Source organism: Saimiri boliviensis, chromosome 12 (assembly GCF_048565385.1).
Source record: "Saimiri boliviensis isolate mSaiBol1 chromosome 12, mSaiBol1.pri, whole genome shotgun sequence".
NCBI lineage: Eukaryota > Metazoa > Chordata > Mammalia > Primates > Cebidae > Saimiri > Saimiri boliviensis.
Window position 1 is genome coordinate 28,914,039 of NC_133460.1, and position 22,730 is coordinate 28,936,768.

General features: G+C 55.7%; 1 protein-coding gene across 2 annotated transcripts in view; it reads left to right on the forward strand.

Annotated features, from left to right (window-relative positions):
- The first annotated feature begins 1,769 nt into the window (after positions 1 to 1,769).
- GRID1 (glutamate ionotropic receptor delta type subunit 1) overlaps positions 1,770 to 22,730 on the forward strand; it is a 779,700-nt gene continuing 758,739 nt past the window's right edge. The window contains exons 1-2 of one of the 2 annotated variants that reach the window (XM_039478468.2): positions 1,770 to 2,251; positions 4,470 to 4,625. In XM_039478468.2, coding sequence (XP_039334402.2) covers positions 2,173 to 2,251; positions 4,470 to 4,625 — 235 coding nt within the window. In that variant the 5' untranslated portion in view covers positions 1,770 to 2,172. The remainder of the gene's footprint in view (positions 2,252 to 4,469; positions 4,626 to 22,730) is intronic. The other variant, XM_074382193.1, reaches the window with a different exon arrangement.

Below are 22,730 nucleotides of genomic sequence, written 5' to 3' on the forward strand. Positions count from 1 at the left end.
ATGAGAACTGAAGGCATTAAGGGCTTTGAGGATGTGGGGTGGGTCAGGTTTTACCATTCAAGGACCCTAAGAAAGTTTTTTGGAAGTGTGTGTGTGTGTCTATGTGTGTGTGTGTGTGTGTGTGTGTGTGTGTGTGTGTATGTAAGACCACACTCAGCTACGCCCACGGGCAGGTGTGGCCGCTCCTCTCTTCTTGTCTGCTGGCCCCCTAAACCTGTAAGTCACCTTGCTGGTCCATGGGATTCCTTGATACTTCTGCAATCCAGCTTCTCTGCTCCACCAGGCTGTCTCTGCTCAGCTGAGTCCCCTCAGGGTTCTCTCACAGCGATCTGGGCCTCCACTGGCTCCCTCTGCACAGCCTCCTTTCCAATCTTTCTTTCTAAAGTGAAATCTACCAATGATTACTCTTTGGCTGGCCACATGGGAGACATACACACACACACACACACACACACACACACACACACACACACACAGACACCTTTTTGCCTTGGCTCACCACCGTTCAGTGCCTGGAAGCCTCACCTCCCTTGAGAACCTCCACTCAGTCTTTACAACTGTCACCTCTTCCAGGAAGCCATTCCTGCTCTTCTTCCCAGGCTGGGTCAGGGCCCAGGCATCTGAGCATACACAGCTCATTCGTCTCCCTCTCCACCCCAACATTTAAAAAATGACCTGGTTAGGTGTCTGCCTCTCCCATTGCGCTGGGAGTTCTAGGCAACGGCTGTGGTCGGAGCCTCTCCGCCTCCCTGGAGCTGGAGCGGCGCCTGGTGCGCGGCGGGAGTCCTGGGGCCCCGCGGACGACAGAGCCCGGGGATGTTCCCAGGCTTGCTGGAGGAGCAGCTCTCGAACGAGGCTCTGCCAGGTCCCAGACCCCAGGAAGCTCAGCTGTCCCCTCGAAATCTTGGGGGTGCCACATGAAGCCCAAGTCCCTCTCAGGCACGAGCCCACAACAGCTTAAAGCTCTCTTTGGTGGTGGCCGGCCGGAGGCAGCCCGGCTCCGCTGCGGCCGGGAGGAGCAGGCTCTTCGCCCGGGCTCGCGCATGAAAGCTCCGTGCAGGGTCGGAGTCTGAGCCCGCCGGCCGCTTGGAAGGCTCCTCACGTCCAGGCGCCGCGGTCACGGCTGCGCCGGTTTCCGGCCATGAATTGGGCTTCAGAGTCCGAGCCTCCTGCCCGACTCCGGGCTCAGCGCGCCGCCCGCGGGGCGGGGGATGGGCGCCCGCCGAGGTCCGCTTGGCAAGCCAGGGTTCGAGCCCGCGGCCCGGGCTCTGCTTCGAGATGCTGGCAGCGGCCGGCCCCCTCTCCCTCCCCAGGAGTCCCGGGGCTTGGCCCAGCGCCCCACCCCGGTCTCTTTTCTTGCTCCCAGGTCCCACTCCACGAGGAACGGTCTGTTCCGGCCGGGGGCATGACCCGAGAAGCGCGGCTGCTGAGGTCGCCAGGGCACTTTGGGAGCCCCTCGAGGGCAGTCAGCGGCCGGCCCTCCGTTCTCCCGCCCCTGGGTAACCGGTGAAGGAGGCCCGGACCACCACGGCTCGGCGCGCAGCAGCCCAGGCGGGTCCCCGCCGCTGTGCCGGCCTCCGAGAGTCCCCCGGGCCAGGAGCGTGGAGCACCCGGCGCCCCCTCCGAGCCGCGAGCAGGCGAGCGCCGCGCGACAGGGCTGAGGCTCCGCAGTCACGTGGTGGAGAGGAGGGCGGAGGGGAGGGAGGCGGGCAGGGAGGGGAGGGGGAGCGGAGCTGAGGGGGAGGGGGAGGGGAGGGGGCGTCCTCCGCAGTTCGCTCCTCGCCGGGGCTCAGACACACAGCCAGCCCAGAGCCGCCACGCCGGCCGGGCCGCCGCCGCCACCGCCTCAGCCTCCCCCAAAGCCGCTCTAGCCGCGGGAAGCGCCGCTGCCACCGCCGCGGGCCGCCCCCGCCGCGCCGGCCTGGGCTCGAGCTGCCAACGCCGCCGCAGCCGCCACCGAAGCCGGAGCGGGAGCCCGACCGCGCTGGGCTGGGCTGGGCTGGGCTGGGGAGGGCGCCGGGCGCAGGGGCGGGCGCGCGGGGGAAGACGCACGGGCGGGCTCGGCTCTGCCGGGGAGCGGCCCGGGACTGCACCGGGACCAGCGCCTCCCCGCTCCGCGCTGCCCTCGGCCTCGCCCCGGGCCCGGGCGGATGAGCCGCGCGCCCGGGGGACATGGAAGCGCTGACGCTGTGGCTTCTCCCCTGGATATGCCAGTGCGTGTCGGTGCGGGCCGACTCCATCATCCACATCGGTGAGCGCGGCGGGCGGCCGGGCCGAGGCTGGGTGGGGGCCCCAACAGGGCAGGGGGTGCGTGGTGTCCAAACTTGGCTGTTCCCAGGGCCGAGGGGCTCGGCGGGCGGTGCTCCTCCTAAGGGCCGCGGCGCGCCGCCCCGCGGAGGAGCTGTGCAGGGGCCGCGCCGCGCTCCCGCGGGCTGCTTGCTGCTCCCCGGGGCTCCGGTCTCCGCGCGGGGCCCCGCGGCCTCTGCCGACACTTAGGGCCGAGGCTTCGGGGAACACTGGGATGGACACACGTCGAGACCCGCGCCCTTAGCGGGGCCGTCGACGGGTCGGGAGGGCCCTTCCACGCAGCTCAGAGCAGCGGGGGGCAGGGGGAGGCACGGCGGGGGTCTAGCTAAGTTGGCAGGGCAAGATCAAAGAGGCCGGACCGGAACCGTGTGTGAATGTGTGTGGGTGCGTGTTGTCAGCGTGCGTCGCTGTGTGTGCCTGGAACGGTGTCGGTGTTACTGCGAGAGGGCGTTGGGGTGTGTGGGGCCATCTGAGCTTGTGTCGGTGCGTGCACGACTGTCTGTCAGCCTGTTAGAGTGGACACAGTGTCTGCCTGTTTCTCCGGTATGTGTCTGTGTAGTCCTCGGTGTATGTGTGGGTGTGTATCAGGTTGTGGCGACTGCAGCCCTATCCTGGACAGTATCAGAGTTTTGCGTGGTCCAAGTCTTGGGGGCCCAGACTGTCTGGGTGGTGGGAGCCGAGGGAAGAAGCGTGGGCAGTGGGGGCGGGGGAAGAGGGGTTGGGGGTTGGGGGACACTGAGCGGGAAAAGATGGATAGAGAGAGAGAACCGGGAGAGAAGATGCGAGTGCAGAGGAGGGGGCGCGCCGAGGGGGGAGTGGGCACAGTGAGGGGAAGTGGGTGGGAGTTGGGAGCAACACGGGAGGAATCTCGGGAAGTTGGGCTGAGTTCGGGGGTTGACAGTGGTCTTTGGGGGAGCCCCTCCGCAGTCGTCTTTCCGGAAGTTGGGAAAGACCAGCGAGCGCAGGGAAACTGGGGGTTGGGAGGTGTCGAAGGCGAGGATGAGGATGACGGGACAGGCAGGGAGGAGGGTAGAGTGGGGTGGTAAGGACGAGGCCTGGGCTCCGACAGCTACGATTCCCCCCCGCAGGGGCCCCTGACCAAACCTGCTTCCAGCCCTGGAGGGGTGCGGGTCTCGCTCAGCATTGCGGCTCCGGGTGTAGGGAGGAATAGGGGCCTCCCTCCTCCTCCCCAGCCCCCAGCTCGAGGGATCCACTGGGCCTAGCTCTGAGACCTCGGGGACCCTCCGGGCCTGGTGAGGTGGGGTGTGGGTGACTGACTCCACAGCTGCCCAGGTTGCAGGACTAGGCTCAGGCGGATCTCCTCTCGAAGCACAGGGTCAGGGAAAGCTGTGCTAGGCGCTCAAGACGCCAGTGGGAGGGCGCCCTAGGAGCTGTCCGCGGTTCTAGAAAGCCCTTCAAGAGCAGCTCCTTCTGGGACCCCCAGCCCTGCTAGATCTGAATGTGGAGGGGCCTAGGACACAGTCCCTTTTCCCCACTCCCTTTGACAGACGTACAGAAAATGGAAGCGGGAAGGGATGGAGAATAGGAGGCTGAGCTCAGGGCACAAGGCCGGGCAGCGTCACAGCCATCCAAGCTGCAGGTCATCCGAGGCCCCTGCCTAAAGAAGCCCCCTCTGTTCAGGAAAGCCAACTGTGGAATTGTTTCGCTTAGCTCCACTCAGCAGGGGACGTGCATGGCAAAAAGGAGTTATCATTCTGTCCTGGGATTGGGGTGGGGGACACCGCTCTCCCGGGAAACTTCCTGGCTCCTGGGATGGGATTTATGGAACCATGTCAAGGCATTTGGGTGCTGCCTGGGGCCACCCCAACTTGGCTTAGTCCCTTGTGTGGGGCATGGCTAGGACATGTGGTGCCTTGGTTGTGAGACAAGTGTGTGACCTGGTGGCAGCATGTGGGATGTGCATGTGTAACTCATGTCAACTGTGTGCACGTGTGCGCTGAGGGCTGGTGGGGGGAGGGGAGCATATTTCTGTGCGGGTTGAGCTTGGAGAGCCTTAAACTACCCCACCAAGCTGAAATTCCAGCGCAGACTTCCCACCACCCAGCAATCGACGGTCTGCGAGTGCCTTGATCCTCGGACCAAGGGAAGTGCCGGAGAGGGTTTAATGTCCAGATCCGGTCTTGATCCCTCCTCTCCTCCAGGTGCCATCTTCGAGGAGAACGCAGCCAAGGACGACAGGGTGTTCCAGTTGGCGGTATCCGACCTGAGCCTCAACGATGACATCCTGCAGAGCGAGAAGATCACCTACTCCATCAAGGTCATCGAGGCCAACAACCCGTTCCAGGCTGTACAGGAAGGTGAGTGGCCGCTGTGCCCAGGGCCCACTGGGCCACGGCCTGAGAGTCGTCGCATCGTTGGGCACCGGCGGGTTTGCGACGAGCTGCCTGGGGGGGCCCCTTCTGCTCCTGGGCAGCCGCAGTGCCACGCGCTGTCGCGCGCCTTACCCGGGGCACCATGGCAGCGGCGCCGGCATTGCTCTGCACCGAGAGCCTGCGAGTGCGGCGAGCTGGGCTTCTTACCGGTTGCGCGTCTTCTTTCCGGCTGTGTGGGCGCGGGTGTGCACCCAGCACTGGCCGCGCAGGCTCTGGTACGTCTTCATTTCTTGGTGTTTGGGGGTGGGCGTGTCTGCGTGCCTGGTGCCTGTGTCGGGCGCATCTCCCTTGATCTCCTGATCTCGGTGGGCCAGTGTCTTCCTCGCCTCGAGGCGAGGATCGCCTGGCAGCTGGAGCCCGCCCTGTTTCCTTCTCCCGGACATAACCTGGTAGGCGCGGCGTTTCACGCCCCACGGCGCTCAGCGCTTCAGCACGGTGCTTCTCTGCCGCGCTCCTCCGCTCCTCCGCCAGGTTTGGAGGAGCCAGTGTTTCTCTTTTGCTGTCCGCTCCGCGGGCGGAGGCGCTGCCGCCTGGGCCGGAGGTGGGCGCTGTTCGCCCAGGAAAGGATTGGAGCGGGCCGGTTCTGCTGCGGGGAAATCCTAGCCTGCGCTCGGACCGCCATGGTCCACAGCCGCTGCCTCCAGTCAGGCCCCGCGGCAGGAGCCACAGGTAGGAGCGAGGGCAGTCACGACAGCAAGCCCCTCTGCTTTCCCTCCTCTCTCCTGGTCCCTCCCTTTCAACCTGACTTTGAACTCCTTCTCCTAGCTTTCAGCTTCCCGGTTAAGGCCTAAGGCTCTGCCTCTGTCACTTACCCGGCTTAGGTCCCTTCTCCCCTCTGCCTTGCTCCCTACAACCATGGGGACTCTGAGGCCAGCGCCCCTCAGTGTTGAGGATACAAGGGCACAGTCAGTGGCGCAGGATGCAGGGATTCCTTGCTGGAGGAACTGGTAGGGCATTGTACAGAGGGTAGTGGGTGCAGTGGAAGGTGGGCTGGCAAAGAGCTCCTGGGTGCTGCTTTATCCTCAAGCTCGCGGGACCGAAGTCCTGCAGCTATGGTACACATGGGCTGCTGGTCTCCCGGGTGCCTGCAAGGACAGGATGCCTCGTTGATGGCTCTGGTTTGGGTGGTGGTGGTGGTGGCAGGGATCAGAGCTGGTGCTGGGGAGGTCCTTGTGCTGGGATGAGGAATTCTGGGGTTCTCCTATTCTTGGGTGTAGCAGAGGAAGGAAAGGGGCCAGCCCTGGGTTGGGGGGAAGGGACCACCTGGTTCTGGGGCCTGAAGGTCCAAGGATTTCTTGAGATGGTTTTATAAACTGGGAGTCCCAGGTGTTTTCTTTTTTGTGGGAGGCGGTGGGGGAAGTGAGGCTAACATTGCCTATTATGGGAGCTGCTGCTTCCAGCTTTGACAGACGTCCATTGTCAGATGTGTGTTGAGGTACAGGGAAGAGGAATTCCTGCCCTTCTTTGGTGTCTGGTCATGTTCCACCAATAGTCTCTGTCTCCAGATGAACCTGCCTCTGGATTTCTTTTCTGTATGCCCTGATCGCAGCTCCTTACAGGTGCTTGGGGTGGGCTCCAGCCAGGGGAGGGCAGGGTCTTCTTAGTAGAAGGAATCCTAACTGGAGTGGGGATCTGGGGTGACAAGCTACAATTTTCACAGTGCCTCTTGTTCCCTTGACACTGGCTCCACACACCCCATCTCTGTGGACATTCATGCTTTGTGCTTGGGAGCTGAAGCCACAGTTTGGAAGCACATATTTCCTAGACCCAGGAGCTCACAGTGTGGTGGGGACCCTGTTGACTCCTCCTCTGCAGTGTTGAGTATCTCAAGCTCATTCACTTTGCCCCTGAATGATGCCCATCGGCTTCCATCAGCAGTTTCCCAGGGACTAAACATGATGCGCTTGCACAAGGTTGCCACCTCATGCAGGTGACACACAAGGGTGAACTGGGCAGCTGGCCCCTGTGGCACCAGGAGTCCAGGGTCTGAAAAGGTCATCTCCATTAAAAGGAGCAGCTGTCATACAGTTTAGCTTTAGCAGATTTTGCCATTGGGAGTGAAAATCTCAGTGTTGTAGATGTGCTGATTTATTTTATTTTATTTTATTTTTGTGTTATCTTGAGACAGAGTCTCGCTCTGTCGCCAGGCGCCAGGTTGGAGTACAGTGGCGTGATCTCGGTTCACTGCAACCTCCGCCTCCCTGGTCCAAGCAATTCTCCTGCCTCAGCCACCCAGGTAGCTGGTATTTTTTTTTTTTAAAAGGAGCCCCAAATCTGGACCTTAATGTAAAATTTGATTTAAAGCTGTAGTCAACTAATAAAACAATGTAAACAACAGAGTACATGCCAAGTAAAACATAGCTATGGGTGATTCAACCTGCGAGCCCCCCAAAGCAACTTTGTCCTGAAGACAAAGGTTCTGTCCAGAGACCTTTTCTGGGTCTCAGTTTCTCTGTTTGCATAGTGGGAAAAATATCTCAGGCTCCAAGGATGGCAGGCTGACACAGTCTCTGCGGGGCGTGAGAGTGAGTGTTTCTGCACGTCTGGGACTAGGGCGTTAGAGTCTGGTGGTTGACAGTTGTCTAGGGAGAAAGACACACTGGCCAGGTATTGTTGCTGGGTTGCCTGCTGCCCAGAAAGTTTGTGCTGGTGAAAGCTGGCGAGCTCTTTCACTTTGTGAGTCTCCTGGACGGACATCCACTGTTATCCTGTGACCTTGCATAGGGCTTGGATGCCTACAAGGGATGGGAGGAGCCATCCGTGGAGGGCCTCTGAGAGGGGCAGAGCAGTGCTCAGCAGCCTCCTTCTCCCTTGCCTGGGGCTCTGCTGCAGGTGCTCAGCTCTCTGGGTGTCCTTCCTTGGCTGTATTCTGTGGGGTGCTTTTCCATCACGGGTCTTGATCCCTGCTTGGTGAATACCTTATCTCTCACTATTGGTCCTGGACATTCATTGCAGCAGGACATGGGTTGTTGATACAGGTTGAGTAGGAAAGAAAAAGATTTTTAGTGGGAGAGTGGCCAGGGATGGGGACTAAAGGCAGTTGGGGCTCCATTTCTATCACTGATCAGATAAGCCCACAGTGACCTCTCAGTGGAGTGGCACTGCCCCTATTTTGGTCTGCGAGGCAGTCCCATGCAGCGATAAGAACTTGGTAGAGCCTAAAGAGTTTCAGTTCCCATCTGCTTGTCTTCACTCGCCATGTGACCCTGGAGCCCTACTCTGAGCTTCTGTTTCCAGATCTGTTCAAAGGGAATAATCATAGGATTTGCCTCATGGGATTGTGAGGATTAAATGAGATGAGACATGTGTAAATCGTCTGCATAAGGCCTGCGGTGGGTGTTCGGTAAACAGTAATTCACTTTCCATTCCTTGACCCAACTGTGAATCCATCTCAGCTTCTCTTGAGGCTGTTGATATTTTCAGCTGCATCATTTTTTAAGCTAGTGAATTCCTTGAGAGAGGACCCAAACTGACCTTTTCATTTTTAGCTCTTATTTTTTTTTTCTGATTGTAAAAGAAATGCATTGCTGCAATGAGCATGTATTAATATAAAAATGTAAAAAAGAAAAAGGGCAATGTATGCTTATTACATAAAATGCGGAAGGTACAGGAAAGTATCAAGAGGCAGAAAAAAATCACTCTGAATTGCACTACTGAGATTTCCTTCTAGTCTTTCCCCCCCCCACTGTATTTTATAAATTTTGAGAGCTTCCATTCTGTTCAGTTTTATATCCTGTTTTTTTTTCATTTAATATAATTGTTCTTTTTTGAAATCACTATGAACTATTTGTAAACATTACTTTTAGTAACTGCATACATTTCTCACTGTTCAAAACTTTTTTTAAAAAGGGAACCATTTATGCTGAGATATGCAGAATTAAATATTCCTGAAGAAAACAAGAAACTCGGCCTGGATATGTTGGTCCTAAGATTTATACCTACAATTTCTTCAGGCTGACTTTTAACAAGTTCCTTACAAGCACTGCCTTTTAGGATGTTTGGTCAATTTATGGAAAAGAATGGAACACACAATAAAATATCTATTTCATAAGGATTGAAGGTTAGCAGATAATACAGAAAGGACATTAACATCTCTAAAATGTTACTTCTTAGATTTAGCTGGCAAAGTCCATATTAACAAATAGTGTGAAAATTTGTCTTCTAGATGCTAAAAGAGATCCTAATTTGTAAATAAAAAAAGTTCAGATTGTTGTAAAGTGCCTGCTCAAGTAGGAGGTTATATAAATGCATATAATTTATAGAAAAGAACCGGCTAAGCACAAGTCTTCTCATTTCCCAGCATTACTTTTCACTGTGAGTAAAAGATGTGAGTTATTGGATATGCTGTAGAGATACCTGTCACAGCATAGAAGGATAACATTTTAGGCAAGAGGCAGAAAAGGAATGCATGCAAGTCAGGCAGTATTCCTTTTAATTATCATCAGCACAAAAGGGTTCTAGGAAGACATAAAAATTACCAAGAATAGCTTGTGGTTCACATAATGAAACAATGAAACAAAATAAAAGTGAAACACAGAGAGCTTGTTGGTGCCCATCTGGAGACCTTGCTCGGTTTATATCTGTTACCTCCTAGCTGGTCAGCCTGCCCCTTACTAGCCACGCTGACATCTAGACATTCTGCTAGAGGCTCTCCCTCCCTAGCTCTGATAGCTTCTGGCATCTTCCTTGGCTTCCATTCAGAATTATAGAGAATTGTAGGTCCCATCAAGGCCACGCCCTTGCAGTCCTGCTGGCAGGCTCACCCAGACACCATAGGAGGCTCTCTTAGTGTGAGGCCTGTGTCTTCCTGAAGATGCCTGTAGGCCCCTTATTCTCATCCTCTCTGCTGTGTTAGTTTTCTCGTAGTGCTGAAACAAATTTTACCCCAAATTTAGTTGGTTAGATAACACACATTTATTCTCTTATAGTTCTGTAGGTCAGAAGCCTAACATGGGTCTCACTGGTCTAAAGTCTGGGTCCTTCTGGAGGCTGCAGGAGAGAATTGTTTGCTGGCCTTCTCCAGCTTCTGAAGGCTGCTGAGTTCCTCAGCCCTGGCCCCGTCCTCCATCTTCAAGGCCAGCAATGGTGGGTCAAGGCCTTCTTACATCTTCTCATACTGACCTGGCTTCTGTCATCATGTCTCTCTCTGACTCTTCTGCCCTACTCTTCCACTTGCCTCCCTCTTGCAAGGACCCCTGTGGTTATATTGGGCCTACCTGGATAATCCCAGATAATCTCCCTATTTTAAGGATAGCTGGTCTGTAACCTATGCCACGTAGCCTAACATAGTCACAGATCTGGGGATTAGGATGTAGACAGCTTTGTGGACCATTGTTCTGCTACCATGTTGGCACATTTGTCTGTACCCAATGTAGCCAATATGCACTGTCCACCTCCACTTTCCTTCCACCCTGATAATCTTTTGCATGCTTGACTGCACTCTTGCTTATTGGGGGCCATCCTCTTGTCTTCGCCGGATCTGCTGTAGTCACTTGCGATGGCTTGCTGTGTTTCCATTCCTACAAAACTCACTCTGGAATCATCACACTGTAAGGCTGTCAGGCCTCCACAGACTTACCCATGTTCTCCAATGACACACTGGCCTCTTTTTCTGGGCCTGGCTGCTGTTTGTGCATAAGGAAGTTCCTGGAGGAAACTCTTGTTTGAATAGTCAGGCTATTGTCTGACTATATAGTTGGTGCTGCCGCTTGGACTGAGGGCCTCTTTTCTGCCTGGGCAGGTTCTTCTTCAGAACCTCACCCTCTATGCCCTTGCCTACCTAGAGCCCAAGGGAGGGCCCTTGTTGAAGTCAGTTTTGCTTTGCTGCCCGGGGTCCCACAGAGAGCTGAGGTTCCTGGCCCCCTCAAATGCTACTGCCAGTGACACTTCAAGTCTGAAAACAGCTGTGGATGAGGCTGCGGGCGTTGATGGTCTGCAGTTAGGCATTGGGTCCCCTCTCTGGATTCCCCACAAGCCTGTGCTGTGTAAAGGAATGGCTGAACAACAGGTGTCAGGGTTTCCTTCATTCTAGAGTCAGTCCTGTGCAGCTGCATGCACATACATGTGCAGCACGCATGCATGCATAAACTCGAGCACACACACATCCACATGTACACAAGAGCGCGCAAACACACACACACACACACACACACACACACACACACACACACACGGACATACACATACACTTTCTCATTTTATACAGACACTCATTTTATAGACAATCCTGCCCCACCAACTTCCTCAAAGTTTGGGTTCAAGAGGCTCCCTGCATTCCCTATTGCCATGGCTCAGCCCTCTAGATTGGGAGCTTGGGCTTAACTGGCAGTGAGCAGATGGACACCTCATGCCAGGCATGTGGGAGAGGCCACAGCCATCCTGCCTCTGAGCTGCTGCTGTTCCTCTTCCTGGGCTGGCCTGTGACAGCCCCTTTCCCTGGGGTGCTGCCCTCTCTGACAGGCATTGGGCCCAGGAAGGCAGCTGGGTCTGTGTCCGACATCTCAGCTAGGCTCTCTGAACCCTTCCAGCGCATAAACAGCCAGTTTCCTGGCCGATAGCCACGGTTGAGAGAGAAGAACCCTGAGTTCCCCCTTTTGTGCCTGAGGTGTGGGCCGGATGGCCTGGAGGGCATAAGATGGCCCCTTCTGTTTCTAGGTCTAGGACATAAGTACTTGACAATTTTCCTGCTGGGGCCATTTCTCCATGTTTCTCTTGGGGACCAGCTAAGCTGTCCCTCAGCACTCACAGCCACCTCTTGTAATGGCGGACAGACTCTCTTTCCCAATTCTTGTAGCTGCCAGGTTGAAATCCTCTAGGTTTGTCCCCACAGCAGCTGTCTTCCCTCCTCACTGAGCCTTCTACTGCTGTCGCCTGACCACTCAGAGCATCCCATCCGCACTGCCTTTCCCAGATCACTTCTAACCGTTCCATCCCTGGATGTGATTCTTTTGACACTTGGTTACCCAGGGCCATGCCTGTGGGTCCCTACCCTTTGGTTTCGTTCTGTGTTTCCCATTGTATGAGTTGGGGATACTAAGTCATGTTGCAGTAACAAACAATCTAAAACTCCCAGCAGCTTGCACAACAACAGGATTTCCTACTCCTGGTGCATGTCCATTGCTGGTCTCACGGTCACTTCCTTTGGTTGTTGCCAGCTGCTGCTGTGTCAGAGGGAAAGAGAGTGCCGGGGGGCTCAGCCTCCACGTACCCACATCACTTCTGCTTATGACTTGTTGACTGCAACTAATCGCAGCTGGTCACAAAGGATCCAGGAAGCACAGCCCTACTGTGTGCCTGGAGGCAGAGAGAACTGGAAACAACCGGTGAGCAGCAGAAGCGCCTACTTCCCATTCATGTCGAAACAGCCCTCCTATTTCCTTGCCGAGTCATCAAAACAATAGCAACAAAGAGCAAACAACAATTTTAGGTATTGGATGCCGGTTGGGCGGAATCCGTGGCTCCCATCGATTCCCTGTTGCGTACTCAGAGACTCGTCCCTCCTCTGCAGACCTCTGGGCAGCCCTTCTGTGTGCTGGGAAGTCAGGAAGCCTGGGTCCCCAGCCCAGGCTGGGATTGTACCTATGCTTTTCTCCATGTCTGCCTATCTTGTGCTCTGTAAACTAGTGCCTGGACAAGCCCAGCTCCCAGGAACGTTGAGCTAGTCATGAGGTGAAATTGGGTTCTTGGCCCAGCCACCAACAGGGCCAGCACCCGTGACCTCCCCCTGTCCCCCTAGCTGGACTTTGGACTTTGGCAAGTCTGCATTTTCCACAGCTTCAGCCCTGTGGCCCTGTCCCTTGTATAGACTTCCACACCTTGCCCCTGCTGCCCCACGAAGCAGCAGCCCTCTCCCTAATGGCAGTGGGCTGGGGCAGAGGCCACGCATCTCTCTGCCATGGCTGGCCTGTGACAGCCCCTTTTCCCTGGGTGCTGCCCTCTCTGACAGGCATTGAGCCCAGGAAGGCAGCTGGGTCTGTGTCCAACATCTCAGCTAGGCTCTCTGAGCCCTTCTCCCTGCCCGTAAACAGCCAGTTTCCTGGCCGATGGCCACGGTTGAGAGAGAAAAACCCAGAGTTTCCCTTTCTTGGCCTGAAGTGTGGGTGGGGTAGTCCAGAGGGGATGAGATGGTCCCTTCTGATTCTAGGTTTAAGCTGTGGGCAGCGTAGGTTCCCAATGGGTGAGGTGGGGTTGTTAGCTGGGGGCCCAGGGTGGTCCTGAGCCCAGGTGTGGGACATGTGGCCCTGATGGTCCCATCTTTCCAATTCTCTTCCCTCACACTCATCCCTCGTCAAACCCTAGCTGAGGCAGCTGGGCTCTGTGGCTGCATCTCCACCTGGCCCACCCTGATCCCCCACTGTGCTCAGCCTAGCCCTTCCCCATGCCTCCACCTGAGCATCCATGGGGTGTCCAGGAGCTCAGGGGGTGGGAGTGTGGTGGCTGTCCCTCACACAGACTGGGGCTCCTATGCCTGCTCTGTTCTCTGACTCTGTGTGGGCAACCTCGGTTTCCCTGACTGTAAAATGGAACAGAGGACAGCTGAGAGGGTCAGCTGAGGAAATGCACTAGAATAGCCCAGGCCAGGGCGAGCACAGGGAAGAGGCTGGGTGAAGAGGTGGAGGTGGCTGCGACCTTACTAGCCTGAGTGGTCTGTGGTGGAGACTTGTGCTCCTCTCACTCCCTGCCCTGGGCTGGACAGTGTGGACAGGTTCCCACAGCCCTGGCCCCACTTAGGGTGGTGAAGGTATGTGGCTTGGAGTTGAGCCCCAGCCGTTCTGGGTGTCTCAGGACAGCGGGGAAGGAGGTTAGTATTGACATGGCTCATATGAAGGCTGCTCGGAGCTGTCTGTGCGGGCTGGGACTGTGGAAACCTGTGGACTGTCACTGTACAGTATTTCCATCTTGCTGAAGCCTTACCTGCTCTGAGTGCATGGAGTGGCCAGAATCCTGCCGGCCTGCCTCCGCCTCCCCAGGACCCGGCCATAGGGCAGGGCTACCCTGCTCTATTTGATGGAAAAGGGGTGAGGCAGGAGTGGGTTCAGTTCCCAACGCTGACTGATTAGCTGTGTGGTCCTGAACAGATCACTTTCCCTCTTGGAGCCTCAGTCTCAACATCTGTGAAATGAGGCTGTTTTGGGGTTGTGGTGATGGATCTAGAGAGGGTGTATGCCAGGCAGGAGGGAGGCGGTGGTGAGCAACAGTCCACCACGGCGCCCGAGAGAGGCATGCTTAGTGCCTTGGGGCTCATTTTCAGTTGCGGTCATGGGTGCTGGCACACAGTATGTTTGGAGGGCATTCATTCCTGTTGTGTCCTGGCTGCCATGTTGTCCATCCTCTTGGGACCCTGCCAAGGTACATGATACCTCTTGCTCTCTGGATCCTGTTTGGATACTAGCAAACTTCAGGTCAGGACTGAGACATGGGCCTTGCTACCTGGAGCTCTGGGCCCAGCCCACTCATGGTGTGCCTCTGCTGTGGCCTGTGCCCCTATAAACGTGGTCCTGGCCTGGCCTGGAAGGTGTGCTTTGTGCCTTGCTTTCTGTCCCCCATGGCGCTCCTCCTGCTCAGTGTAAGATGGAGACTTGAGGTCCTTCTGTGGCCCCTCTCCTGGCCTGGGGCCATGGGCTTTCTGCCTTGTCATCTGAGTGTCCAGAGGCATGGTAAGGAAGGGAGGAGCCCCACTCTGGCCTCTGGTCTGGGCTCTGGGCTCAAAGCTCTGAGACCTGACCTGAGCTCCGGGCTGGGATTCTCCCAACAGTGCCCCATCTCCAGTGGCCGGTGTCAGATGCTGAGGTGGCCTTGATTCGGCTGGGCTCTAGGGCTCATACCACCTTCCCTGCCATGGCTGTAACATCCAACGTTGCTCCTTCTCTGTCTCATGAGGCTCCCAGGGTACCTGCCCTCACTCAACTCTCCCACAGGGCTCTGGTAACTCAAACAACCCCATGGACTACCCCCAAGTCCGGCAGGTTGCCAGCCTGGGCCTGGAGAGGTGAGGGTGGGTCTCTCCTTATCATGGAATCCCAACTGGAGCTGGCCCAAGGCTTGCTGCTGGGGCCCAGCTCTGCACAGGGACCTGAGCCTCAGCTTGGGGCATCTCTTGTGCGCCTGATAAAGGCTTTGGAGGGCTGAGCCATCACACTGCTGGAACACGTTCCTCCTGTTCTAGGAGGAACATGGCCATAGATGCCTTGGGCAGTCCAGCAGTGTGATGGCTCAGCCCTCCAAAGGGCTTCTAGGGGGTCTGGTGTGGACAGTGCTGAGGAGGTGGGACTGTCCAGGAGGGATGGGTCGGTTGTTGGGCATTCTGTTGAATATGGAGAGAGCTCCTGTGCCCTGCATGTGCCTCTGTGTGTGTGTGTGTGTGTGTGTGTGTGAGAGTGTGAGTGTGTGCGCATGCACGTGTATGGACACATATGCACCACACACGAAGAGACTGCTGAGCCACCCATGCTGCTTGGGCATGTTTCGCAGAATGCCAGGACTTCCAGTTGCTGCTTGGAGCTCCGCTAGCACCCTCATGCTCCTCCTGGCCTCACCTGTTGTCCCGATTGGGAGGTCGCGTCCGCAGGGTGCATCCCAGCACCCACAGGAGACTGGCCCAGCCATGTGGTCCCCCTGCCTTGTGTTTCCTTTGACTTGTTGGTGATGTCTCCTGGAGGCTGTGGGCTGTGAGGAGGGAAGAACCTGGTCGCTTTTGTTCCCTGTGGTATCCTCAGCTCTAAGGGCAGTTTGTGGTACACACTCAATAAATACATTTTCCTCTCCCTCCTGGGGCACATTCCTGCCCCCAGATGTGTAGGCCTGACCCCGGGGCCCTCAGAGATCATCCAATGGGATGGTCATTGCAGTAGTGGCCAATTAACTTGGCCAAGGTCAGGAGTAGGCCGTGGACAACACCTTGGGCGCTTCTTCATTGTCATTGTCTCTTGTGGCATCTCAGCATCATCCTAGTGGGATGAGAGGAAGCCAGCCTGCCTGCCCACCCCAGGGAGTGGCCCTTTTGGGGTCTCAGCTGTGCAGGTCAGCAGATGTCACAGAGTTCTTGTGTCCAGAGCTGAAGGGGCCATGCAAACCAAGGCCAGGCTGAGGGAAGATCTAGAAGTGTTATGGACTGAATGTTTGTTTTTCCCGATTTTATGTCAAAGCCCTAACTCTAAATGTGACGGCATTGCAGGCAGGGCCTTGGGAGGTAATTAGGTTTAGATGGGGTCATGAGGGTGGGATGCTCATGATGGGATTAGTGGCCTTATAAGAAGAGACACCAGAAAGCTTGCTGTGTCTCTCTACCGTGTGAGGATACAGCAAGAAGACAGCTGTCTGCAAGCCAGGAAGAGAGTCCTCATCAGGAAACAACCACTCCGGCACCCTGATCTTGGACTTTCAGCCTCTAGAACCATCTGTTAAGAAAATACATTTGCCTGCTGTTTAATCTACCTGGTCTGTAGTCTGTTGTTTTAGCAGCCAGAGCAGACTGAGACAGGAGAGGAAGGGCTGCGAGCAAGCCCCAGCCTGGGCTAGACCTGGCAAGGCACCGACTGCCTGAGGGAGCATGGGCCAGCCGTGCCCTAGCAGGATGCAGGGCCCAAACTTCTCAAATCCAGCCTTCGACCAGATGAGCTGAAGATCCGTGCACCTCCGAGGATAGATGACTCTCATCTCGGACCAGTCTTTATGCTGAGCCAAGACTGTCTCCTCCCCACAGCCCTATAAGCACTTTAAGACAGTTACCATGACCCCGCAAAGACTTCTCAGGCAGCACATCCCGGAGCCTGATTATTTCTCACCTATTTCTCATTTGGATACATTCCCTTTTGTCATCACCCCTCTTAACATACAGGGTCCCTGGTATACCTAAACAAGGGACGTAACTCGGAGAGCCTCAGCGTTCCTGTCTGTACACTGGGGATACTGGTACCCGTCTTTATGAGTTGTCTTCAGGAACAAATGAAGTAATGACTACAGAGGACTTAGCATGTGCTTGGCACCAAGGAGGTGCTCAGTAAAGAGGAGCTACAGTTATTGTCTTCGTGATGTCACCTGGCCAGTGCAGAGGGGCGAGAATGGTTACTGCTTGTTCTGGATACTCTGGTGATGTTGATGAAGCCCAAGAGGACACTAGCTTCACACTTCACTGCCTGCTGTGGCTCTGGGTAAGCCTCTGATCTTCAGGCTCTGGGATCTTCTCCCAAGAAAAGGGAGTGCATCAGATACCCCTGCCAATGCTTATGCAGCTGGCTATTTGACTCCAAATGCGGACTGTACACTGACTCCTTTAGTTCAGTGTGCTCAGACCTCTGTGAATCTCATGCCTATCTTCTTCTTTTTTTTTTATTGTATTTGGGATCTGGGGTACATGTGCATGTCCTGCATCCTGCAGGATTGTTGCATAGGTAAATACATGCCATGGGTTTGCTGTCTCCATCCCCCCGCCCCTGCGTTGCCTACATCAGGCATTTCTGCTGGTGTTATCCCTCCTCCTCCTCCCTGCCCCCCCCCACCCGCGCTGTCCCCCTGCTCCACCCCTCCACCTAGACCTGTGAGTGTTGTTCCCTTCTCTGTGCCCAAGTGTTCTCACTGTTCATCTCACGCCTACCTTCTAGAGGGCTGGATGTCTTTCCCAGCCCCAGCCATCTTGCAGGGGGGCCTGTGCTGCCTTCACCGAACTCAGAAATGTCCAGCAGGCTGGACCCAGGCCTGATCCCTCAGCCCACCTCCCTGGCCTGCTCTCTGGCTTCACCCTGCGCCATATACCGGCTCCCATGTGTGTTACAAGAAACACAGAAATCCTATTAGCCAGTGCGTGTCTGCACCCGACTCAGTCCTGCATACTCCTTCTATCCACATACACCGTCTCATGCATGTTTCCTGGAACCACAGGATGCTGGAGTTGGTTGGGGTCCTGGGGCCATTTCAGCTGACCCTCCTTTCATTATAGAAGCCTCATGGACAGTCACCTGGGTGGTGCTTGCAGCTGGCCCAGGAATCTCATTGGGGAAAGGAATGCGGTGAGCTTGGCAGCGTCTGTGGTACTGCAGGCTCTGGGTGATTGCCTGTTCAAAAGCAGAGGCATCTGCATGCTCTCACTCATGTGGGAGCTAAACACACTGAGCTCTTAGAAGTAGAGAGTTACTACTATGTACAGGTTACTCGAGCCTGGGCAGGGCAGTGGGAGGGAGGATAGGGAGAAGATGGTTAAGGGATACTGGCTAGGAGGCATACGTTCTAGTGGTCTAGAGCTCTGCAGAGTGACAATAATTAGCAATAATTTATTGTGTATTTTCAAACAGCCAGAAGAGAGAATTTTGGATGTTCTCAACACAAGGAAATGATGAATGTTTGAGGTGATGGATATGCTAATTACCTGATGTGATCATTACACATTACGCACATGTATTGAAATATCACTCTATACCCCATAAATATGTACAATTACTATATGTCACTTTGAAAAAAGGCAGAGGTGTCTACCAATACATTACAGACTGTGCCTGGGGCTGTCTGTGCATCATCTCAGGACAACCCTGGGCAGTGCAGGGAATGACACAGAAGTAAAGTGAAGTAGGGATTGCTTAGAGAATGTGAAAGACTGGCAGCCAGGCTGGTGCTCTCCTTGTACCTGCCAGGCCTCCCACTATGTACCTGGCTTCTGTCTGGTTCTCTCCACCTCCACTGCCATCTCCCCAGCCCCAGCCTGGACCCTTGAAGTCACTTCCTCATGGCTCCCTACCTCCGCCCTCCCCTCCAGGCCACTGTCCATATAGTAGCCTGAGTTATCTGTAAAATCAATCTAATGACCTCCCTCTCCTGCTGAAACCCTTCAATGGCTCCCCAGTACACTAAGAATAAAATCCAGACCCCTTGCCAGGGCCTGCAAATCCCCAAGGACCGCGGCAAAAGCTGATCTTACCCTTGTCTCAGCTGCCACTTCTCTTGACCTCACTGCTCTGGCCACATTGGCCTTTCCCCCACCTCTCCAAATAGCCAAGCATGCATCTACCCCCGGGCCTTTGTACATGCTGTTCTACTATCTGGAAGGCTCTTTGCATGCTGGGCTCCTTCTCAGCCTTTGGCTGTGCCTCTGATCTTACCTCCTCAGAGAAGCTCCCCCTGGCTCCAAGTATGGCCCCTATTAACTCTACCAAGGTGTTCTTTTCCTTCTTTGCAGGTTTCCTCATTGGCAATTATGTTATTAACTTATTTGTGAGGGCCATCAGGTTTGTGAGGGCAGAGAAGTGTCTGTCTTGTTTACTGCCAAGTCCCCAGAGCTAAGCCTGATACGTGGCTGGTTGGAGGTGTTCAGTAAAAGTCCTTGGATGGGTGACATGATGGAGGGACTCATGGGGCCTCTGCTGTCCGCAGCTGCTGCGTGCTGCTGCTGCTTGTACTGTGTTCTTTCTCAGGACCTCTTGGGGTCACACAGCTGTGTGTACAGCAGCCCTGTTGTGCCACCTGTGGGCCTGCCTGTGCTAGCCCTTCCCTCCTGGTCAGCTTCTGCACTGAAGATCTTCCTGGCAAGAAAAGATGGGAGCTGATGGCACTGCCTCTCCCTGGAAGTGGCTGTTTATATGGGGGCTTCCAAGGCCACATGCAAAGGGGAGAACCATGATGGAGATATTTCCAACACTCACTGGCTGGAGTGGGAAAGTTCTGGAGGCTCCATGCCTCTGTATGCCTGAGGTATGCCTCTGTGGGCAGGAGAGGGTGGTGGGGGGTGAGTGGAGAAGCTGGGTAGAAGAAATAGAAGCTCACCCTGGCCTCCAGGTGCTGGCAGTGTGAGCTTGTTCACCAGAACCTGGGTTTCTCTTTTCTTCTGCCTGGAAATTTTCTGGTGGGCTTGAGAGCCCCTCTTCCCCCAGGAGCCTCTGTGTGTGAAATGGGGCTGACATGGTCCTGGCCACTGCTCTTTCTGGCCAGGGCATGGGGAAGGGTCCCTTGCTGGGGAGGGGAGGAGCTATTGCAGGTCTGGGGCAATTTGGCAAGGAGGAGCTGCTGATCCTTGCCTGTCTGTGAGGAAGGAGGAGCTGGACCCCTCCTGGTGAGCAGGGTCTAGAAGGGCTCTGAAGCTCTGTGGTTGTTCATGCTCAAGCTCTCTCAGGAGAAGCCTGCATGAGTACAGCCAGGATGGGGTCCCACTGCTTTAGGCTACTTAGCTCCTGCCAAGAAAATTAACGTTGTTAAAGGCAGGACAGTGAGGTCTGTGGTGAGTCTCAGCACGTGCTGTTCAGCACTGGTGAGTGCTCCAGGAGCTCCTGGATGTCCAGCCATCAGGGGCATGCATGAGGCTCTGCCTTGGCCTTGCCCTGGGACAACGTTGTGTGGACATGCTATGTGCATGGATGTGTTGGCCTTGCCCATGGACACCGTTGTGTGGACATGGATGTGTCGGGGCTCTTGCTTGCCAGCAAAGGCACATGGCAGATGGGCCCTTATCCAGCCTTGCCCCTCAGAACTTCCCAGGGCATCTTTCTGACACTAGGTCCTTGTGGCTCCTGGCTTGTAAAGTCACACCTTTGCTCAGTATTTAAGTCCTCATGGCCTGGCCTCTGGCCTGGCATTCAGTCTGCTCTTTCCTGGTTGCCTCCGCCTGTGTACCCTGTGCCTCAGAGCCCCATCTCTTCCCAGTCTCAGCTCTGTATGCTCTTCAGGAGGCATTTCCTGGCTGCTCTGCCTCTGCCTGGGCTGGTGCCACCTCGTTGCTGCCATGCCATTCTATGTGTCTTAGTTGATGTCTGGCTTCCACATGCGCGTTTGAGGTCTGTGAGTGCCAGCACCATGAGCTCCTCGTTTCAGCACTCCCAGGCCTGAACAGGCCTAGGCACATGCATGGCTGGAGCGAGGGTTTGTTGAGTGGCTGCCTGACTGGACCTCTGGCAAGTACACATGAGGACCTGCACACACACACTGCATGCACACTTGTGTGTCCCAGAGAGCTCACAGCACACACCTGCAGTTGGACTTACATCCCAGTGACAGGTGGTCCAGGGGTCATCTTCCCAGAGAGCCCCTCCCTGTGGGAGCCTGTCCAGATGTGCTGGGAGGTCCCTGCTGGGACAGTGGGGAAGGTGTCTGAGGCTCGCGCCCTGTGGCATATGGGGGTTTCTGCCTCTCATGGCCTGTGTGGAAGTTGTGGTCCACATGTGTGTTTGTCAGAATACTAAAGCAGACCATCTGAGACTGTTGCCTCCAGGGAAACTGGCTGTGGGTCTAACGTCACCCTCTATGTTAGTGATATGAGTCATGCAGGTGTCAGAAACTCTCATTCGGACCTAAGCAAAACAGGGATCATTATTAGGCCGTGTAATGGAAAAGGCCAGAGGCTGCATAGCTTCAGGTATGGTTGGATCCAAGGCCCAAATGATATCCACAGGACTCCGCCTCTGTCTCTGCAGCCCTTGGTCCTGTTCCCTGCTGGGTGGCTTCCTTCCCGCACAGCCCCTCCCTATTGCAGGCTGATGTCTAATCAGCCCAGCCCCCTGGCCACTCACCCCAGGAAGAGGGGGATTATTTAACAAGAGTCTCACAGGGGTCCAAGGAATGCAGCTCACTGGCCTGGTATGGGGCTGGATCACTTCCTCCCAGAATCAATCCTGGTGCTCAAGGAGCAAAACACCCTGATTGTCAGGCTGGTGGGGGCTCCCCAGCCCCTGATTGAGAGTGTAAGAGCTGCAGTAGACGTGGGCTGGGTCACCTGGAGAGAAGAGAAGGGACGCTGAGATGCAGCAGTGTCCAGCCGGGGGCTTCTCTGCCACGGGCACTTGGAATGTGGCCTGTTACGTTAGGTGGGAATTGGACTGGGAGCCTCAGGGCAACACATGGTGACAGTTGTTCCAGTGAGCTCCAGGAGACTCACACAGTGCTGGCTGGAAACCTCTTTTGGGGGCAGGGGAGTAAGGAGGGGAAGGGCCAGGCTTCGAGCTCTGTGTTGTGTCCATGGGTGTATGGGGCCGGGCAGGGCAGGAGGGTGGGGCTGGGCAGTTAGGGCAGGCTTTCTGGGGTTAGGGACACATGCCAGGCTGCAGGTTGACATCTGTGCTCGGTGTTCATGCCTCGGACAGGGCCTGGGCCTCTCACACTTCGCCCTCACTATGTAGCTGCCATGCGTGCTTTTTACCTGGTTTCAGTCTTCCCCAGCTGGCAGGCCCTTCCTAACCCCGTGCATATATTGTGGGTGGGAATCTCTGCTTTCTTTCTCCCAATGTGCACATTGTTGGGGAACCCTGAGAGCTCTCTCCAGGTTCCAGGGGACAAGGAGGAGTCCTGGGCTGGCAGCCTTGCCCCATCCTCCTGGCCAGCCTCGGTTTATCCTTCTGTCTAGTGGGGCCAATGGCTGGGGCTGTTGTGGACTTCAGGAAGCTGGACTGCTGCTGGACGGTGGCTGGCTCCTGCCACCTGGGCAGTGCTTGCCCCTTTCTGAACGATTAATTGAATAGAAATCCTCGCAAGGCAAGGCAGAGCTTGGGGCCAGCCTAATCTCATTAAGAAGTCCCCTGACAGTCTCATTAGGTGGCTGGCTGCTCAGAAGGGTTTATCTCTGCCACGGGATGGTCAGGCGCTGGGGGGCTGGGCCTGGGGCCAGGCCCCACCCAGCTGCCCTCCAAACACAGGCCTGGGCAGAGACGAGGCTATGGCAGCTCTGTTGGCCAGCACCGGTCCCTACTTAATTGGTTATGGTTTGCTGAACTTAATTACTTTAAAATTATTAACTTCAGCTGGAGAAAGCAGGTGGTGGTGGTCCAAGAAGAAATGTGAGCCTTCTTATGGGGTGTGAGGTGGGCTGGGGCTGAGACAGTGTTTTCCAGCTGGCAGAGCCCATGTGTTGGAGTCACTCTGGCAGGCCACGTCTAGCAGCTGGCCTGGACACTGCATGCTATGGCCACTAGCTGGGTGTGACAGGGACAGACGAGTGTCCTGAGTGTGATGCATGCTACAAGAGAATGAAGCCTGCCCAGGGGTGTGAAAGCACCGGGAAGGTGCCCAACCTAGCCTGGGTGTGGGGGCAGCCAGGGTAGGCTTCCTGGAAAAAGTGACTTC